The 21,395-nt window shown below is 52.8% G+C and overlaps 1 protein-coding gene across 3 annotated transcripts in view; it reads left to right on the top strand.

The window, feature by feature from the left end:
- EXOC6B (exocyst complex component 6B) overlaps positions 1 to 21,395 on the top strand; it is a 388,942-nt gene that overhangs the window by 151,126 nt on the left and 216,421 nt on the right. For all 3 annotated transcript variants that reach the window (XM_038745562.1, XM_038745563.1, XM_038745564.1), the window contains exon 7: positions 16,232 to 16,408. In XM_038745562.1, the coding sequence (XP_038601490.1) occupies positions 16,232 to 16,408 (177 nt within the window). The remainder of the gene's footprint in view (positions 1 to 16,231; positions 16,409 to 21,395) is intronic.

Consider the following 21,395-nt stretch of genomic DNA (forward strand, 5'->3'; position numbering starts at 1 on the left):
TTAGGGTCTCAAGCTGAGGGAAACTTCTTACAAGAGACATGTTAAGGGGTGGAGAAGGAGACTCGGGCATAGGTCTGGGGAGGGGAATGGTAAATCCATAACCCCTGAAGCTAGGTAGTTTCACAGGCCTTTTTTTCCCCCCCTTTATCTATTAACCCTGCAAATAAAGAGTATCACAGTATCCATTCTCCTAGCAACTAGCAGAATTTGCCGCATTTGTCTTTTCACTCTGTCTCTTGGGGCTGATTACTTGAGACCCAGGAACCCTGGCCAACCAGCCAGCAGAGATGGGCCTTTGTCAGGTAAGCCACGATTGAGCTGGAAACCGTGCTCCCTGACCGAAGCTAGAGAGGTGTGTCCTTCACCCGCACGGTACCTAAACTGGACTTGGCTGCATCTTACTCCCCCGAGGACAAAACCTGTCCCAGAATCAACCAGTTGGTGGTATTTACTGAGCACTGCACTAAGCGCTTAGCACTGTATTAACGTACAGAATAGCCTGGGGATGCCTCCATGCTCTCTTGATCACCCCCTCCTCATTGACACGAGTGGCAACCAGGGGAATTGGGAGCAGAATCGATCAGTCAATCATTGGTATTTATTGATCGCTTACTAAACGCTCGGGAAAGTACAGTACGACAGAGCTGGCAGGCACGATCCTTGCCCACAAGGAGCTTACAGTCCAGAGGGGGAACTGGACATCAAAATAAAGTAGAGATAGCGTAAACAGTCGCACATAAGAAACTTTCTGTAAATACCGTGGGCCTGGGATGAGGATCATCTCCATTGGCTCGGCTATAGCTGCGGATAATAATAATAATAATATCCTGTATATATGTATATATGTTTGTACATATTTATTACTATATTTATTTATTTATTTTACTTGTACATATCTATTCTATTTATTTTATTTTGTTAATATGTTTGGTTTTGTTCTCTGTCTCCCCCTTCTAGGCTGTGAGCCCACTGTTGGGTAGGGACTGTCTCTATATGTTGCCAACTTGTACTTCCCAAGCACTTAGTACAGTGCTCTGCACACAGTAAGCACTCAATAAATACGATTGATTGATTGATTAATGGCATTTATTAAGCGCTTACTATGTGCAAAGCACTGTTCTAAGCGCTGGGTAGGTTACAAGGTGATCAGTAAAGTAAAATAAATAAATAAATGAATAGAGTGGCGGAGCTGGGATTTGAAGCCATGACCTCTGACTCCAAAGCCCGGGCTCTTTCCACTGAGCCCTGCTGCTTCACTTGACTCTCCCTCCCATATCTGAGACTGGTAGAGTCCTGGAAGCTCTCCAGATGCCATGCGGAGAGGGACCCTCCTCTCTAGATGGCTGCAAAATCACTCGCGCCTCTGGTACTGGGCATATCCTTACCACCCACGAAGCCCCGGAGGGGCACATGGGGGTGGAGTGAATCTCGGGTTTGAAATGCCTAGACAGTTGGAGCTAATGAAATCAACCACAAGGCTGGCAATTTACTCCTCTTAAATGGGGTAGGTAAGGGGGCCGAAAGAGAGCACCCTGCTCAGAATTATCCCGACTCTTTCGTGACGCGTACTTCTGTTGGGAATCTGGTGCAAATCCCCCTCAGCAAGAGAATCAGGCAGGAGGGAAACTCTAAGTTCTAGACTCATAGAGAAGCAGTGGGGCTCAGTGGAAAGAGCCCGGGCTTTGGAGTCTGAAGTCGTGGGTTTGAATCCCGGCTCCACCACATCTGCTGTGTGACCTTGGGCAAGTCGCTTCACTTCTCGGAGCCTCAGTTCCCTCATCTGGAAAAAGGGGATGATGACTGTGAGCCCCACATGGGACAACCCTGATCACCTTGTATCCCCCCCAGCGCTTAGAACAGTGCTTTGCATATAGTAAGCGCTTAACAAATGCCATCATTATTATTAGTAGTAGTAGTAGAAGCCTCCTGGCTCAGAGGTGGAGTCTGTGAATGGAACAAGAAAGCATGTGTTTGGACTCTGTGGTGCCTGAAGGCCAACGGGACGGGTTAGGTCCAGGGGGATATTCGTTCAAATCCCAGCTGTGCCGATTGTCAGCTATGTGACTTTGGGCGGGTCACTTAGCTTCTCTGTGCCTCAGTTGCTGTAAAATGGGGATGAAGACTGTGGGCCTCAGTTCCCTCATCTGTAAAATGGGGATTAAGACTGCGAGCCCCCCGGGGGACAACCTGATCACCTTGTAACCTCCCCAGCGCTTGGAACGGTGCTTTGCACATAGTAAGCGCTCAGTAAATGCCATCATTATTATTATTATTATTCAAGTCACCGTGCCTCAGGTCTCTCACCTGTAAAACAGGGATTACGACTGTAAGCGCCGGTCATTGCCAGGCCCCGACTTCTCTTGGGGGCGACGAGGAAGGGCGGGCATGAAGCGGAGGCCCAGAGGCAGGCTCTCCTCTGCCCGGAGAGGTTCTTGGGAGAGTGAGCAATGGGCTATTCTCTCACCCGGGTCTGCCTCTTCACATTCCTGCCCTTGAGTCCCTTGGAAAGCACGGGCCGTAGCTCCCCGTTTTTCCCATTCTTCCGCCAAATGCTATTTGTGGTTTCCACACCTGTTCCACCCTGCCCACCGTCCTGTATTTATTTTATTTGGTTTATAAGTTTTGTTTTGTTATCCGTCTCCCCCTTCTCGACTGTAAGTCCGCTGTTGGGTAGGGACCATCTCTATATGTTGCCGACTTGGACTTCCCAAGTGCTTAGTGCAGTGCTCTACGCACAGTAAGCGCTTAATAAATACGATTGAATGAATGAATGAATGAATATTCCTTCCAGACCGTTTATCGGAAGGAATATGAAGTGGTGTGGCCTAGTAGACACGGTAAGAGCTCAATAAATATGATTGAGTGAATGAATGAATATTCCTTCCATACCGTTTTTCAGAAGGAAGATGAAGCGGTGTGGCCTAGTACCTAGAACCCGGGCCTGGGAGTTAGAAGATCCCGGCTCCACCACTTGTCTGCTGTGCGACCCAGAGCAAGTCCCGCAGCAGCAGCTGAAAGGACTTGCCATTTCGGGGTCTCAGGGCATGCGCATGCAGGCCTCCCGGAGCTGAGGTGGAAACGGCCTGCTCGCTACCATGGAGAAGCCGTGTGGCTCAGCGGACAGAGCCCGGGCCATGGGTTTGAATTCCGGCTCTGCCACTTGTCAGCTGTGTGACTTTGGGCAAGTCACTTCACTTTCCTGGACCTCAGTTCCCTCATCTGGAAAATGGGGATGAAGACTGTGAGCCCCATGTGGGATAACCTGATCACCTTGTATCCCGTATACTGTAGAACAGTGCTTTGCACATAGTAAAGCGCTTAACAAATGCTATTATTATCCAGCGCTTAGAACAGTGCTTGGCACATAGTAAGCGCTTAACAGATGCCATTATTAATATTGGGTTCCGGCTTCTCCGGCCGAGGCGCTGGCCATCACTTCCTTTCATTCAGTAGCATTTATTGAGTGCTTACTGTGTGCAGAGCACCGTACTAAGCATTCGGGAGAAGACAACAGAACAATAAACAGACACATTCCCTGTCTGAAAATTGAAAATTGCAAGTCATTTCACTTCTCTGGGCCTCTGTGACCTTGTCTGTAAGATGGGGTTTAAGACTGTGGGACGGGGACTGTGTCCAACCTGATTAGGTTGTATCTACCCATACAGTGCCTGGCACATAGTAAGCGCTTAGCAAATACCGTGAAAAGGGAAAAAAAAATTAAAAGGACAGCACCACCACTTCCAAGGGGTTGGGTTCATTTTGTCTAGCTTCCCCGATGGTCGTTCCCAAGTCCCTCCTTCGAGTCGCGAGACGCAGCACGGACTAGTCGCTAGAGCCCAGGCCTGAGAGTCAGGAGGTCATGGGTTCTAATCCTGGCTCCACCACTTGTCTGCCGTATGACCTTGGGTGAGTCACTTCACTTCCCCTGTGCCTCGGTTACCTCACCCGTAAAATGGGCATCAAGACCGCGAGCCCGATGTGGGGCAAGGACTGTGTCCAACATGATTTGCTTGTATCCCCCCACCCCCAGCGCTTAGGACAGCTCCTGGCACATAGTAAGCGCTTAACAAACGCCACAATTAGTATTTAGGCCACCCGTAGGGCCCACCGCCCAAATCGCTGGGGGACGTTGTCGGATTGACCGGGGACAAATTGCCGTCCGTGATAACGGGCCCCCACCGCGACAGCTGGGAGGCTGGGGCCCGGGCCATCCGGACGGGCGCCTGGCTTTTCGTTAAAACTGGAAACAGAAGCTCGTGTCAGCGTGTGGAGTTTACACCTTACCGTAATAGTACGCACGTCTATCTGATCTGAGGAGGGTTTTATAACTTTCAAATGGGTCTCTGGCCATCGGCCAGCCCCGCTGTCATTTTATATTAACTTTTTCCTTTCTTCCCCTGGAGTGAGCCTGCTTTCTGTAATATTGTTTTAAGGAATATGTATTCCATTCGGCGGGATATTGTAAAACAATATTTTAAAGTTGTGCGTCTCAGTCCATTAGAAGGCCTCATAAAGCAATCGTGGCAGAAAATGCTCAGTAACTAATCAAAACCACAGAAGTTAACCGCAGCCTTCCTTCGGCTCTGTTGAAATAATAAATCGGCCTCCTCCGAGCCTTATCTACCGGCTTGAAAAAGAGCTGATTAGATTTATTTTTCTCGAAGTCAACGTCGCGCCTCCCGCCAGTGGGACGGGAGCTGAGGACAAGCCTCCGTCCGGGTGGCGGGCAGGACCTCGAGGGTCACCCGGCCCGTCCTTGTCCTCTCCCGCCCTCTAACATGCACGCTCCCCCCGGTTTTCAGCAGAAGACTGGTTTCGGACTGATGCTGAACCGGCAAACCCCTTAGGGGAAAAAATGTGCTTCCCCGCAGAAACCTCAGTGGGGAGGGGCTTTTCCGTCTTTGACCCGTCAGGTGATTCGCAGTGGAGTAGGATGAAATTCTTTGCATTGGGCTTCCGTTTCCTCGGCTGGTGCCATCTGAACGGCGTCTGTCACCTCCGTCGAGTGCCCACCCAGGTCCGGAGCCCCACACGGGACCCCCGGGAATGGAGGCAGAAGGGGCCAGAAGTGAACATTATCCTCGAGGGGCTTAGTGCCGTCCAGCAATGCCATCCTTATTGCGCCGTTGGGTCCCTCCACCTCCTCTCCCCTGCTGAAGTGGCCGGCCCTGTCAGAGCCATTGTCCATCCAAGACGAGGAGGGAGGGAGTTTCAGGCCAGAGGTAGGATGTGGGCCCAGGCTGGATGAGCCATGGCCTCGGTGGAGTCGGGCCTTGTGGTCCGATGTTCCCGAGAGGGGAGGGGGCTGTCTCAGACCCTGGGCGGCCTCCAGATCCCGTGCTCCCTTCCGCTGCGGTCCCGCCAGCACCTTTAACTGGGACCCCGAGACGGAGTGTGCCCTGAGATGGGAGCAGTTTCAGAGAGTGCCAGAACTCCGTGCTAACCACACTAAAGGTACGCGCTTCCTCTGTCCAGCCCTGGAGGGTCGCCCCGTCCCCCGCTGTCACCTTTGATGTGGTTCCTAAAAGTCCATCTCTTCCTCAGACTCCTTTCCGACGTTGTGATTTGAAACAGAACGTAACGTTGGCATCCTAACATGCCTCTCCCCTCCCCTGCACCCGGGCACCACGTCTTTTCATGGGCCGCGGTGGCGGCGGGACTGTCTCGTGGTTTCCTGCCACTGCAGTCCAAAAACTCCTCTCCCCTGGGTTGAAAGCTCTCCGTCACCGTGCCCCCTCCTACCTCATCTCGCTTCTCTCCTTCTAAACCCAGCTCGCACACTTTGCTCCTCTAGTGCTCACTATGTGCTCACTATGCCCCGATCTCTCCTGTCTCACTGCTGACTCCCGGCCCACGTCCAGCCTGTGGCCTGGAACTCTAATCCTCCAGACAACCACTCTCCCCCGCTTCAAAGCCTTATTGAAAGCCCATCTTCTCCAAGTGGCCTTTCCCGACTAAGCCCCACTTTTTCTCATCTCCCACATCCTTCTGCGTCACCCAGACTTGCTCCCTTTTCTCTTCCCCCCTCCCAGCCCCAAAGCACTTATGTCCATATCTCTCATTTTATTCATCGTTTCGCTCTTCCCCCTTCCCAGCCTGAAAGTACCTATCTGTCATTGTATTTATTTGCATCGTTGTCTGTCTCCCCCAGTCTAACTCGTTGTGGGCAGGGAATGGCAGAGAAGCAGCATGGCTCAGTGGAAAGAGAACGGGCTTTGGAATCAGACCTCTTGGGTTCAAATCCCGGCTCCGCCAATTGCCAGCTGGGTGACTTTGGGCAAGTCACTTTACTTCTCTGGACCTCAGTTCCCTCATCTGTCAAATAGGGATTAAGACTGTGAGCCCCCCGTGGGACAACCTGATCACCTTGTAACCTCCCCAGTGCTTAGAACACTGCTTTGTACATAGTAAGCGCTTAATAAATGCCATTATTATTATTATTATTATTATTCTACACTAGGGACCAAACTGGGAACACAGTAAGAGCTTAATAAATGCTATCATTATTATTATTATTATTATTATTATTATGTCATCATTTATTGTTGTATTGTACTTTCCCAAGCACGTAGTACAGTGCTCTGCACACAGTAGGTGCTCAATAAATACGATTGAATGAATAAATGAGAGGAAAGAAAGAAGGTGGGACCAGGCTTTAGGGAAGGGCAATCTACACCTCCCAACCAGGTCCTCTCCCTCGCCTCACCCTCACCTCAGTGATGTCGCTCACACCTGCAGCAGCTGAAAGAGGACTTGCCATTTCTCAGTCCCAGGGCACGCGCGTGCAGGCCGCCCAGAGCGAAGGTGGAAACGGCCCACACGCTACCATCAGGTTCCAGCTTCTCCGGCCCAGGCGCTGGCCGTTGCTTTCTTTCATTCAGTTGTATTTATTGAGTGCTTGCTGTGCGCAGAGCACCGTACTAAGCATTTGGGAGAGTACACAAGACACTAAACAGACACGTTCCCTGTCTGAAAATTGCTTACAGTCTAGAGGGGGAGACGGATATTAATAGAAATAAAAAAATAACAGATCTGAACACGAGTGCTGTGGGGCTGGGAAGGGGGATGAAGAAAGGGAGCGAGTCAGGGTGACGCAGAAGGGTGTGGGAGCAGAGGAAAGGAGGGCTTAGTCAGGGAAGGCCTCTTGGAAGGGATATGCCTTCAGTAAGGCTCTGAAAAGTGGGGAGAGTCATTGTCTGTCAGATATGAGGAAGGAGGGCGTTCCAGGCCAGAGGCAGGATGTGGGCGAGAAGTTGGCGGCGAGAGAGATGAGATGGAGGTACAGTGAGAAAGTTAGCCCACCCCTGCCAGTTTTTTTGGCAGAGTGGAGGGGAACCTGTGGACTGTGAGCTCATTGTGGGCAGCGAATGTCACTGTTTCTTGTGTATTGTACTTTCCCAAGCACTTAGTACGGTGCTCTGCAAACAGGAAGCGCTTAACAAATTCGATTGACTGAATGGATGAGCCTCTCACCCAGGAACACCGCCAATCCACAGGGCCCTGGAGATCCTTCTCCCTGTCCTCTCCCACTCTCGCTGGGTTGGCCATCCCCCACGCTTTTCTCCACCCGGTCCGTGGCCCGTTCAGAATTATGAAGCCGTCGCCTGCTCCCGAGACTGCAGACTCTCCGAGGGCAGGGTCTGGGCTTCCACGCTGACACGATGGTCGGGGGTACTGGGCAGAGACCCGCGCCCCTCGGGCGCCCGCTCCCGACTCGAGGGCCGCCAGACACAGTGCACTGGAGGAGATGTGTTGAGGCACTTTAAAAAGCGAACAAGTGACTTCCTACTCACCGGTAATATCAGCCCATTATCTTATTACTGTGACTCCTCAGACACTCCCCGGAGGAAAGTAGGTGGGCGGAAGGTTTTGTCAGATCCATCCTGACAAAACAGTTTTCAACTGGGTGGGCTGGCGAGGGAGGGGAGGGCAAAGAAGGCGGCTTGACTCCACGCCCGGAAGGTTAAGAGAGTCGGCGCCGGCAGCGGGAGGTAGTGAGAATCGGCTGGGGTTGCCAACTCGGTTCTGCCCTCTTGGATCCGATTTGCAAACTGCTCCAAAGCCCGTCCGCCCGAGGCCGGGCTGGACAGGTCTCTGCGGGGTCATTCCGTCCAAACCCCTGCATCCACAGACGGCTGCCCCCAGGCCGGGCCCCAGTAGGTCGGAGCAGGGGGGCGTAATCACGCCCCCTCTCCAGCTCCCGTTGGAGAAGCAGCATGGCTTAGTGGGTAGAGCACGGGCCTGGGGGTCCCAGATTCCAATCCCGTCTCCGCCACATCTCTGCTTGGGCAAGTCACTTCAGTTCTCTGGGGCTCAGTTACTTCATCTGTAAAGTGGGGATCGAGTCCGTGAGCCCCACGTGGGACAGGGACTGTGTCCAACCTGACTAACTTGTATCCACCCCAGTGCTTAGAACAGTGCTTGGTACATAGTAAGCGCTTAACAGGTACCATAATAAATTAAATAAATTAAAGGGTCAGCTCAGAAGCATGCAGAATGGAGGGCGATCATATCCCTCCTCCCTGCTCCTCCAATCCAGGAGCTGTTTGGAAGATGTTTCGCTAGAAGGATAATAATAATAATAATAATAATAATAATAATAATAATAATAATAATAATGACATTTATTAAGCGCTTACTATGTGCATATCACTGTTCTAAGCGCTGGATTGAAGCTGGCACTTGGGCACTCGGACCCCGGCAAAGGAGACGTCTGGGAAAGCAGGCGTCCCATTCGCCTTCCATTTCCTTCCGGAAACGGCGTAAAGTTCCTTGGCTTGACGGGGCTGCCGTGGTGCTCTCGAGAACCGCACTGCTTTCCTAGAGGGACTTGGTTCCTACAGCCTGTCTTGACACTATAGAAGGCGTTCAGTGACTCCACACTGAGGACACGAAGTCAGGGCATCAAGAAACCGCTGTTGAGTTGGTTGTGTGGGCGAGGAATTCTAGGTCTCTGCGGGACGTTGGCTGGGAAGCATCTCGGTGATGCCCATCAGTCAGTCGATCTCGGATTTATTGAGGGCTTACTGTGGGCAGAGCACTTTTCCAAATGCCTGGGAAAGTAGCGTACAGAAATTACATATCTGCAATTCATTTGTTTCTATTAATGTCTTTCTCCCCCTCTAGACCGTAAGCTCATTATGGGCAGAGAATGTGCCTGTTATATTGTTGTACCGGGCTCTCCCAAGCGCTTAATACAGTGCTCTGCCCACAGTGAGCACACAATAAATAAGATTGACCGTTGGTAGACACGTTCCTTGCCCACAACGTAGTCTAGAACAGTGCTTTGCACATAGTAAGCGCTTAACAAATACCGTCATTATTATGATGATGATTATTATTATTATTATTATTAGAGATGCGGGGCCCATGGTGGGAAGCAGAGGCTGGCAACTCAGCCTCCTCGGGGGTGGCTCAAGCTGGGTGGGGGTCTCTCTCTGCGGGTGGCAGGTCAGGTCGAAGGAGATGAAACTTCACCCAGCTGCCGTGAAGAGCCATCAGTCAATCAGTGGTATTGATTGAGCGCTTACTGGGTGCAGAGTTCAGTACCAAGGCCGGAGAATGCATCTTCCGTCTCTGTTCTGTTTGGGAGAGAGAACGGGCACTGAATCGCCATTTTGCAGCTGAGAGAACTGAGGCACAGAGAAGTTAAGTGATTTCCCCAAGTTCACACAGCAGATAAGTGGCGGACCTAGGATTAGAATCCAGATCCTCTGGATTCCGGGCCCGTGAGCGTGGCTCAGTGGAAAGAGCCCGGGCTTTGGAGTCAGAGATCATGGGTTCAGATCCCGGCTCCACCACTTATCAGCTGTGTGACTCTGGGCAAGTCACTTAACTTCTCTGTGCCTCAGTTACCTCATCTGTAAAATGGGGTTGAAGACTGTGAGCCCCCCGTGGGACAACCTGATCACCTTGTAACCTCTCCAGTGCTTAGAACAGTGCTTTGCACAGAGTAAGTGCTTAATAAATGTCATCATTATTATTATCATCATTATTCCCACCAGGCCACGCCGCTTCTCCCGCCTCTGAGGCGGGTGGACGTGTCTGTCCGCTGTAGGTCTCTGTTATATTGTTATATAATAACTCTGATGTATTGTACTCTCCCAAATGCTTAGTACAATGCTCTGCACAACCTGCTCAATAATTATGGTTAATTGAGTGACTCATTCTTTTCTCCATCTCTCCCCCACACACTAAAGAGAAAAGAATTTTGGGGAAGGGTGGTGGCAGAGGTGGGTAACCGGAGCTCCGGGAAGCTTCTGAGTTGCGAAATGGCTGCGAGGATTCCTATGCCTCGCGGTCCTTTGACCGGGGAGCGCCCTGTGACCCTAGTGGCCCTCCCCTGGGCCCCGGAGGCCAGGAGGAAAGTCCCCCCTCAGAGGAATAGGAGAGTCACGAGGCCGGAGATACAGATGGAGACAACTCGGGGACGAATGTGGGAGAGGGAAGAGGGAAAAAGAGCATGTCGGGGGACCGTGAAGTTGAGGAGAGGTGATGGGATGGAGCAGGATGCCAGGAGGTGTGGCCCGCTTTAGGAGCGAGGGCTGACTGGACTTGGTCAGGACACTCGGGGTTTCAAGAACCTTCATGGGAAAAGTTGGGAAAACTTTCTATTTCGAGATCGTCTTGCCCTGTTTGTGTTGGCTTTGTTGTTTTCCTCTTGTGTGTATGTGTGTGTGTCTAGGGACATTTGCGTGAAAACAATTTGTGTTGCTTAGGAGCTGATCTATTCCTTCTGCTTAGTCTTCACTTTGAGTCACTATCCTGTTTTTCTGACAGTGCAGCTGGTTGCTGGGGGAAATGAGCAGATGACAGTAGAATTCCTGTTTGGAACCCCTCTCCCCCCACTCCCAGGCCCCCTCGCTTCACGATTCGTTGTGATTCCCACAGGGACCACGGGGCCAGATGGAGTTAGCGACAGAAGAAGGTCTCGGGGGGCTGGAGTTCTCCGCGGGGCCCTCCCCGTCTTACCAGGTGACCTTGGGCGAGTTGCTCTGGGCCTCTGCTCTCCTCGGGTGGGAAAGGGGGACGATGCCACCCCGTTAGCAGGGTGGCACGTGGAATAGCTAAGGGGGCCGCTGGTGGGACCTCGCTGTCCGTGGAAAGACCCCGGGGGCCCCCGTGGGGGTCCGGGCCCTGGGCCCCGTCTTCGGAGGCGCGGCGAGGCGCTTTGCCGGGCCGCGGGTGGTTGGCGGTTGGTGCCCCCAGATGCCAGCCGTTCCCTCGCCGCCCGCAGAGCCAAGGTGGACGCAGACTTTCTGCTCCCGAGGGCCACTAGAGGTCAGCATCGGGCCAGTGGAATGCCCTAGGAGCCTTTGGCATTCCCACCCGGATTCCCACTCGGATTCCCACTCCAGGCCCCCAGGGCCCACCAGCCCCAGTGGCACAGGATAGATAAGGGGACTTGGTCCAGGATCGCTTCCTCTGGGTGGCGGCCCCCGGGTACCCACAGAATCGTTCTCCGCCCGCTGCTGACGAGTCCCCCGGCTGGCGAACATGCCTGGTTAGGAGAGGGCCCAGCGTGGGTCATCCCTGTAAACCATCGGCCGATGGCGTTCTCAGGCCTCCGGGGGCTTCGGCTTCCTGGGCGATATACTAATAATAGTACTAATAATGATGATAGCATTTGTTAAGCGCTTACTATGTGCCAAGCACTCTTCTAAGTGCTGGGGGGGATACAAGGTAATCAGGTTGTCCCACGTGGGGCTCACGGTCTTAATCCCCATTTTACAGATGAGGTAACTGAGGCACGGAGAAGTTAAGTGATTGTCCAGAGTCACACAGCGGACAAGTGGCGGAGCCGGGATTAGAACCCATGACCTCTGACTCCCAAGCCCGGGCTCTTTCCACTGAGCCACGCTGCTTCTCTGGATGTGCGGTCCCTCCTTCGGGGACTCCGGCCTTCCTCGGGGCCCCTCCCCGCCCCCACCCCCCCAGTCCCGGGTCTTTCATTCATTTATTCAATCATATTTATTGAGTACTTACTGTGTGCAGAGCACTGTACTAAGCACTTGGGAAGAACAAGTTGGCAACATATAGAGACGGTCCCTACCCAACAGTGGGCTCACAGTCTAGAAGGGGGAGACAGAGAACAAAACAAAACATATTAACAAAATATGCAGGCATCAGCCCCCGCCCCTGATCCTTCCCTCCAGTGATCCAGCGCAGACGGCCGACATCCCTGACTCTCCCCTCTCCATCCCTGACTGTCCCTCCGATGACCCAGCACAGACCATCCAACTGGCTCAGTGGGAAGAACCCGGGCTTTGGAGTCAGAGGTCATGGGTTCAAATCCTGGCTCCGCCAACTGTAAGCTGGGTGACTTTGGGTAAGTCACTTCACTTCTCTGGGCCTCAGTGACCTCATTTGGAAAATGGGAATTAAGACTGGGACAACCTGATCACCTCCCCAGCGCTTAGAACAGTGCTTTGCACATAGTAAGCGCTTAATAAACGCCATTATTATTAATTATTATTATTATCCAACCCCTCTGATTTTCCCCTGTCCATCCCTGACTGTCCCTCCAGTGGCCCAGCACTGTGAACCTCCATCCCTCATGACTCTCCCCTACCCATTCCCAACTCTTCATTCATTCATTCAGTCATATTTATTGAGTGTTTACTGTGTGCAGAGCACTGTACTAAGCGCTTGGGAAGTACAACTCTTCCTCCAGTGATTCGGGATGGACCCCGTGAGACTCAGGTATAGTGAATAGAGCCCGGGCCCGGGAGTCAGGAGGTCATGGGTTCTAATCCAGCGTGCACCACTTGTCTGCTCTGTGACTTTGGGCAAGTCATTGCACTTCTCTGGGCCTCAGCTACCTCATCTGTAAAATGGGGATTGAGACGGTGAGCTCAACGTCGGACAGGGATTGGGTCCAACCCAATTGGCTTGTTTCCACCCCAGCACTTAGTACAGTGTCTGGCATATAGGAAGCGCTTAACAAATATTATACTCCCCCTCTAGACTCTAAGCCCATCGTGGGCAGGGAATGTGTCTGTTTATTGTTGTATTGAATTCTCCCAGGTGCTTGGTACAGTGCTCTGCACACATTAAGTGTTCAATAAATGTGACTGAATGTGTTTCTGACCGCCCGCCTCCTGCTCAGCCTTCCCTGCATGGAGGGCAGGAGTGTCTTCTGCTGTTTGTCCCGAGCCTGCCTTTCTCCGGCTCCAGTGAGCATCCCTTATCGGGATGAGGTGGGATTTGGGTAACAGCCCGTGGCCCCCCGTCTACAACCCTCCCGCTGTTTGTGAACTTCATTCGGACTCTCTCGCCTTCTAAAGAGCCACCTTACTTACCCCTGGGACACAGTCTTTTTGGCCCCTTCCTGTTGGAGGATTTCTTATTGTTGATGTAAATGAGGATTACTGGCAAAACTCACGCTGCATAGCCTGAGGTCTCTGAGCACGTCTTGGGAGGCTCCTCAGTTTGGACTGAAACCAGCAAGGCTCAGCCTGGGCCCGGTGGAGAAATGATTGTATTGAAAAAAAATAGTAATGTTCATTCATTCATTCATTCAATCGTATTTATTGAGCGCTTACTGTGTGCAGAGCACTGTACTAAGCGCTTGGGAAGTCCAAGTTGGCAACATATAGAGACGGTCCCTACCCAACAGTGGGCTCACAGTCTAGAAGATAGTGCTTGTTAAAGCGCCAATGACTGTCCCAAGCGCTGAGGGTAGATACAAGTTAATCAGGTTGGACACAGTCGCTGTCTCACATGGGGCTCACAGTCTTCATCCCCATTTTACAGTTGAGGGAACTGAGGCACAGAGAAGTGAAGTGACTTGCTCAGGGTCACTCGGCAGGTGGGTGGCAGAGCTGGGATTAGAACACAGGTCCTGCTGACTCCTAGGACTGTGCACTATCCGCTAGGCCTCTCTGCTTCCCGTCGCTGCCTCGTTTGTCTGTCCTGCGGCCTCCCGACAGGAGGATGGGGCAGAGCCAGGGGTAGCAGTTTGACACCCGGGTGGGTCTTGAAGAAGAAAACCTGGAAGGGGTTCAGGATTCTCGTTTCCTTTCACCTGCCCTCACCGTAGCTGCCGGACGCCCGGGTCCGAGGGGGAGGAAGGCCGAGCGAGCGACAACCCCACCCTTCCGCGGACCCCGCCCTTCAAGAAGGGGGCTTTATGGGGCTCGGGGTGCCCTTGTGGAGACTGAGTCGCGAGATGGAGGAAAGCGGTTCTGGGGTCACCGTGGCTCCTCAGTCAGTTCAGCCAACCCGCCTCTCCCTTGCCTCAGTCGTGTGGAATGTCCTTCCCCTCGATTTTATGTTCTTCCTCGTGGCAGAAGACCAGCTCCCATATTTCATGTCCTTCCCTGTCCTCTCCCCATATTCTTCTTGCCTCGTTCATCCGGCGCTCTCACGGGCGAGCGCGTGCTTCTGCGCAAAGCCAGGGTGGGCCATCTGCCCTCAAATCCCGCCCTGCCCCCCCCGCCTTTCCCGGACAACGAAGTCTCAGGGCTGCTTGGAGAATTTCCTGTCTTCCTGCCGGCTCTTTATGGGACCATTTCGAGTCTTTGTGCCCGGGGAAACCCTGGCCCATTTTTCCGTTAGTAGCGTCACGCTAAGCCACTTGCATTCATTCATTCAGTTGTATTTATTGAGCGCTTACTGTGTGCACAGCACTGTGCTAAGCTCTTGGGAAGTACAAGTTGGTAACATATAGAGATGGTCCCTACCCAACAGCGGGCTCACAGTCTAGAAGGGGGAGACAGACAACAAAACATATTAACAAAATAAAATAAATAGAATATGTACAAGTAAAATAAATAGAGTAATAAATCTGTACAAACATATATACAGGTGCTGTGGGGAGGAGAAGGAGGGAGGGCGGGGGGAATGGGGGGGCTCAGTATGTGGGGCTCAGTCCCACTTTGAGCTCATTGTGGGCAGGGACTGTACTTTCCCTAGCGCTTAGTACAGTGCTCTGCACACGGTAAGCGCTTAATAAAGACAATTGAATGAATAAATGAATGAATGAGAAATAAAGTTGGCCAGGAACTAAGCTTCCAAATGAGTGCAGTGTGCAAGGGAAAGCCTCCTCGATCCCAAACCGAGGTCCTGGGAACCCCCGAGGTCCCTCGGTTCAACTCCCGACACTGGGGCGTCGCGTCCCATTCGGGGGAACCGCGTCCCGTTTGGGGGAATTGCGCCCCGATTGTTTTTCTGAACCCGGGGAGGCGGGTTGGCGACTGCTTGACGACGGTCTCCCGGAGTTCACGGAGACGGCGGCGAAGCGAAGAGGCTCTGGGGTCCAGATGTGGGGTTTATTGTGCTGACCCGAGGGAAACGTGGAGTAACTCGTGGCAATCTTTGGACAACCGTTTTGGAGGCAGATGATGATCCCTCCCATGTTGGATTTCAGGGATGCGGCCGGGCAGAGCCGGACTCTGGGCAGAGCTGTGTCCAATCGTGGGGATCTGACGGGAGGGTTATAATAGCCAGTCAAGTCCATAAAGTTTGGGTCAAAAAGAGCAACTGTGAGCCCCTTACTTAGACCGCGAGCCTCGTGCGAAATGGGCACTGCCTCCAATCTGAACATCTCGTCTCTACTCCTGCGCTTGGTACGGGGCTTGGCACGTAGCGTGCGCTTAACACATACCATGGTTAATTATCAAAACTACTTAAAGCACTCAGTCACCTTGCCCCCTCCTGCGTCACCTCGCCGATTTCTTTCCACAGCTTAGCCCGTGCACTTCATCCCTCTAACACCAGCCTATTCAGCATACCTCGGTCTCGTCTGTGTCGCCGCCGATTGCTCACACACAACCTTCCTCTGGCCTGGAACTTTCATCTTCTCTAGAGAAGCTGCGTGGCTCAGTGGAAAGGGCCCGGGCTCTGGAGTCAGAGTTCAGGGGTTCAAATCCCGGCTCCACCAACTGTCAGCTGTGTGACTTTGGGCAAGTCACTTCACTTCTCTGGGTCTCAGCTCCCTCATCTGTAAAATGGGGATTAAGACTGTGAGCCCCCCATGGGACAACCTGATCACCTTGTAACCTCCCCAGCGCTTAGAACAGTGCTTTGCACATAGTAAGTGCTTAATAAATGCCATAATAGTAATAATAATTATTATTACTTGTGGGAAGGAAGCACGTCTACCAACTCTGTCACACTTTCCCAAGTGCCTGGCACAGTGCTCTGTTCACCGTAACCCTCGATAAATACAATTGATCGCTGGATAAATGCCTCCTTTTCCTCAAAACCTGTCCTTCCGCTATTTCCCCAGGCCCAGCAGCAGAGAAGCCTGGACAACATCATCTCCCAACACCCCAGAATCGGGAGCCGCAAGAAGTCCAAGAAGGACGGCTACACCGGTTTGGATTCCGAGATGGAGAGCACAAGTCCCAAGTCCGAGCAGGACTCGGGCATCCTGGATGTGGAGGACGAGGAGGAGGACGAGGAGGTAAACGACGCTCGAACTGAGGCAGTCTGGGCTTGACACAGGGTCCGTTTTTACTGGTGGGTCCCAGCTGGGCCGGGGCTGCCTGTTGGGGTGTCGGCGGGTTTTCCCCGGACCCGTCTGGTCTAGAACACAAGGAGCCTGGGGGGGAGCTCGCCATCTTATATGGGGAAGTGACATCTACACAAGCAGATTCCCCCTCTCCCGGATGTCCTCTTCTTTCTCCTCAACCTCCTCCTCTTTCAGTTTGCCCTCCTCCTCTTCCTCCTTCTCGCCCTCCTATTTATCCTTCTCCCCGTCCTTCTTCTGTTCTTCTTCGTCCTTATCCCCCTCCTCTTTCCTGTTTCCTGTCCTTCTCTTCCTCCTCTTGCTCTTTTTTAAGGTGTTTGTTAGATGCTTACTACTACTACTAATAATAATAATGATGGCTTTTGTTAAGCGCTTACTATGTGCCGAGCACGGTTCTAAGCGCTGGGGGGATACAAGGTAATCAGGTTGTCCCATGTGGCGCTCAGTCTTAATCCTCATTTGACAGATGAGGGAACTGAGGCCCAGAGAAGTGAAGTGACTTGCTCAAATTTACACAGCTGACAAGTGGCGGAGCCGGGATTAGAACCCATGCCCTCCGACTCCCAAGCCAGGGCTCTTTCCGCTGAGCCACGCTGCTTCTCTGTGCTATGTGCCGGGCACTGTACTAAGCACTGGAGTAGATACAAACTAAGCTTTGGACACAGTCCATGGCCCACATGGGGCTCCCGGTCTTCGTCCCTATTTTCCAGGTGAGGTAACCGAGGCCCAGAGAAGTGAGGTCGCTCGCACAAGCTCAAATAGCAGATAAGTGGCAGAACCGGAATTAGAACGCAGGTCCTACTGATGCCCAGGCCCCAGTTCTATCCCCTAGGCCACACTGCCTACTCGTCTTCCGTTTTTTCTCCTCCTCCTCCTCCTCCTTCCTCCCCCTGGCTTGGGACGATGAAGTCTGGTAGATCAGCGGGGCAGGTTTCGGTTCCCAGTACCGTGGTCCAACTCGTCTACTCACTGTCCGCCAGCAGATACCTGGAGGGTGGTAGGTCTCGGGGTTTAGGACCAAACTCATTCATTCAGTCGTATTTGTTGAGCGCTTACCTTCTGCAGAGCACTGTACTAAGCACTTGGCAGAGAGGCAGCATGGCTCAGTGGAAAGAGCCCGGGCTTTGGAGTCAGAGGTCATGGGTTCAAATGCTGGCTCCGCCAACAGTCAGCTGGGTGACTTGGGGCAAGTCACCTAACTTCTCTGTGCCTCAGTTCTCTCCACTGTAAAATGGGGATTAAGACTGTGAGCCCCCTGTGGGACAACCTGATCACCTTGCAACCTCCCCAGAGCTTAGAACAATGCTTTGCACATAGTAAGTGCTTAATAAATGCCATCATAATTATTATTATTAACAGTAAACAGGCACATTCCCTGCCCACCAGGAGCTTACAGTCTAGAGGAGGGGAGACAGATGTCAGGACAAATAATAGAGTCTCTGTGCCAAAGGCAAGGTAAACACATAAAACCGGGAAGATCATGGGTCAAAACAGTGAGCCACTGACACATGTACAGGAACTCTAGCTGTCCCTTGACGGAGGTAGCAGATTTCTTAGGGGACACTTGACCGCAGCCTCCTGGCCCTCCTGGGTTGCTTCTGCGGGTTCCAGTTTCCCGTGGGACAACCTGATCGCCTTGTAACCTCCCCAGCGCTTAGAATGGTGTTTTGCACGTAGTAAGTGCTTAATAAATGCCGTAAAAAATAAATACGATTCAATGAATGAATGAATGAACCCAGGTGACCCTGACTCCCGGGGCCTTAACCATTAGGCCGTGCTGCTTCAAGTTGGGGCCCTGCCTGGCTACCTTTCTACCCATGGTCCGATCGGACAGCCGGAGGAGAAAACCCCCCTGCCATCAGCTCTCCGGGAGCCAGCCCACCGGGAGCTGGAGAGCGAGAATCCACCCGAAGTGGAGAACTCTGTGGTGCCGGAGTTGCACAGAATCCCCTTTAGGGGTGATCACCGCCTGCCCTTTCTTTAACAGTATCTGATCCGGGGGTTCTAATCCCAGCTCCGCCACTTGTCTGCTGTGGGACCTTGGGCGAATCACTTCACTTCTCTGTGCCTCAGTTACCTCATCTGGAAAATGGGGTTTAAAATTGGGAACCATATGTGGGCTAGGGACCATGTCCAACCCGACAGGCTTGGGTTGAACAGTTCTCAACACGTAATGAGCGCTTAACAAATGCCATCGTTATCATTGTTGTTATTAGGCGTACTTATTATTAAGGCACTGTACGGAGTGCTGGGGCAGATAGAAGGTTGGATACAGTTCAGGCAAACAGAGTGGAGTGTGGCTTGAAACGTGGAGAGACAGGAGGCGGGGAAATCAGCAAGGAGTTCTGATGCAGTAATCAAGGCCACGTGGAGTTCGCAGTCTAAGGGGGAGGCAGAACGGACCTCGACTCCCCGTTTCACAGATGAGGAAACCGAGGCCCCGAGAAGCCAACCGACTCCTCACCCAGGGTCAAGCATCGAAGCTGGGATTAGTACCCAGGTCTTCCGACTCCCAAGCCCTTTCCGCTGGACCTCGCTGTTTCCCTCAAACGGCGGAGCTCACCGTGTCCAGCGTCCCTCCGCGCCCCGCCACCCGCCCCTGGAGTCCCCGCCTCCTGTTTGTTTGCCCCTCGGGGCCGGAGCCTCCTCAGAGCAGGCATTCTCGACCTCCAGACTCCTGCGGCGGCTTATTGACTTAGACGTCTCCACGTTGGTTTCTTGGCACATCTCCGGCCTGGCGTGAGTGCATTCTTCAGATAAGGTCTCTGGCCTCCCCCCCTGCCCCCCCAAGAGCCTTCCTGACCTTAATTCCTAGCATTCCTGATCACTGCAGAGCTGCTGCGGAGGTGGGCCGGCTCGTTCCCTTTTCCGGGCCAGGCGGCTGAGTGGCGAAGTGGTTAGAGCACGTGCCTAGGAGTCAGAAGGGCACAGGTTCTAATACTGGCTCCGTCACTTGAGCAAATCACTTCACTTCTCCGGGCCTTGCCTTCCTCATCTGTAAAAGGGGGATGGATGAGCCCCACATGGGACAGGGACCGTCTCAACCTGATTTGTTGGTTTCCACCCCAGCGCAGAGTACACAGTAAGCGCTTAACAAATACCACAGTTATTATCAAGTGCAACCGTGGGCCTCAAGCGGGACGGCCAGGGGGGCTTGTTCAGCCAACTTGCGGGGAGCAGAACAGAAACGGAAGCTCTCCCCTGTCCCAACTCCCGCTTTGGCCGGCGAAGGAGCGTGACTCAGTGGGTTCCCCTTTGGCAACGACGTGGGCGCCAGGAGAAAAGCAGTCATGATCTCCGGTGCCCGGAGGGAAGAGGTCACACCCCGTCTTCCACCGCGGGAGTTGACCAGGGCCGGGCCGTAGTTTGGAACGCACACTTTCCACAATGAGCAAGCCGTTCTCAGGTTTCCCCCGGCTTCCCCGACCCACCGGTCTCGAGCCCCTCTCATCCGCTCTCGGCAGCAAAGCTTATCCAAAATCCCTTCTCTTGAGTTTGGGGCGGGGGGCGGTTTTTGGGGGCCGCCTCTCGGCAACCTGCAGACTACCGAGCAGAGCCAGAGAGATCAATTATCTGGATTATCTTGTCTCTACCCTAAGGCTCGGTGCAGTGCTCGTTGTGGGCAGGGAATGCCTAACAGCTATTGCTATCGTTAGTATTTATTAGTATTATTTCAAGCCCCGACAGCGTGCAGAACTTTGAATTAAGTGCCTGGGAGAGTGGCATGGGGTGAGTAGATGTGATCCCTGCTCTCAGGGGATTTGCGATCTAGTAGGGAGGAGTTTACAGTCACACACCCCACCCTCCCAGCCCCCTCCCGAACCCATCTCTCTGATGGGCCGGTCAGACTGTTTTCTCCATCTTTATTATCAATCGTATTTATTGAGCGCTTACTGTGTGCAGAGCACTGTACTAAGCGCTTGGTAAGTACAAGTTGGCAACATATAGAGACAGTCCCTACCCAACAGTGGGCTCACAGTCTAAAAGGGGAAGTGGCAGCAAACCTTGTGACTCCCAGGCCCATGCCCTAGCCCTATGCAACAGACAAATGGCAGCAAACCTTGTGACTCCCAGGCCCTTGCCCTAACCCCATGCAGCAGACAAATGGCATCATTATCAATCATATTTATTGAGCGCTTACTGTGTGCAGAGCACTGTACTAAGCGCTTGGGAAGTACAAGTTGGCAACGTATAGAGACAGTCCCTACCCAACAGTGGGCTCACAGTCTAAAAGGGGAAATGGCAGCAAACCTTGTGACTCCCAGGCCCGTGCCCTAACCCTATGCAGCAGACAAATGGCAGCAAACCTTGCGACTCCCAGGCCCGTGTCCTAACCCTATGCAGCAGACAAATTGCAGCAAACCTGGTGACTCCCAGGCCCGTGCCCTAACCCCATGCAGCAGACAAATGGCATCATTATCAATCGTATTTATTGAGCGCTTACTGTGTGCAGAGCACTGTACTAAGCGCTTGGGAAGTACAAGTTGGCAACATATAGAGACAGTCCCTACCCAACAGTGGGCTCACAATCTAAAAGGGGAAGTGGCAGCAAACCTTGTGACTCCCAGGCCCGTGCCCTAACCCTATGCAGCAGACAAATGGCAGCAAACCTGGTGACTCCCAGGCCCGTGCCCTAACCCCATGCAGCAGACAAATGGCATCATTATCAATCATATTTATTGAGCGCTTACTGTGTGCAGAGCACTGTACTAAGCGCTTGGGAAGTACAAGTTGGCAACATATAGAGACAGTCCCTACCCAACAGTGGGCTCACAGTCTAAAAGGGGAAATGGCAGCAAACCTTGTGACTCCCAGGCCCGTGCCCTAACCCTATGCAGCAGACAAATGGCAGCAAACCTTGTGACTCCCAGGCCCGTGCCCTAACCCTATGCAGCAGACAAATGGCAGCAAACCTTGCGAC

Source organism: Tachyglossus aculeatus, chromosome 4 (genome assembly GCF_015852505.1).
Source record: "Tachyglossus aculeatus isolate mTacAcu1 chromosome 4, mTacAcu1.pri, whole genome shotgun sequence".
NCBI lineage: Eukaryota > Metazoa > Chordata > Mammalia > Monotremata > Tachyglossidae > Tachyglossus > Tachyglossus aculeatus.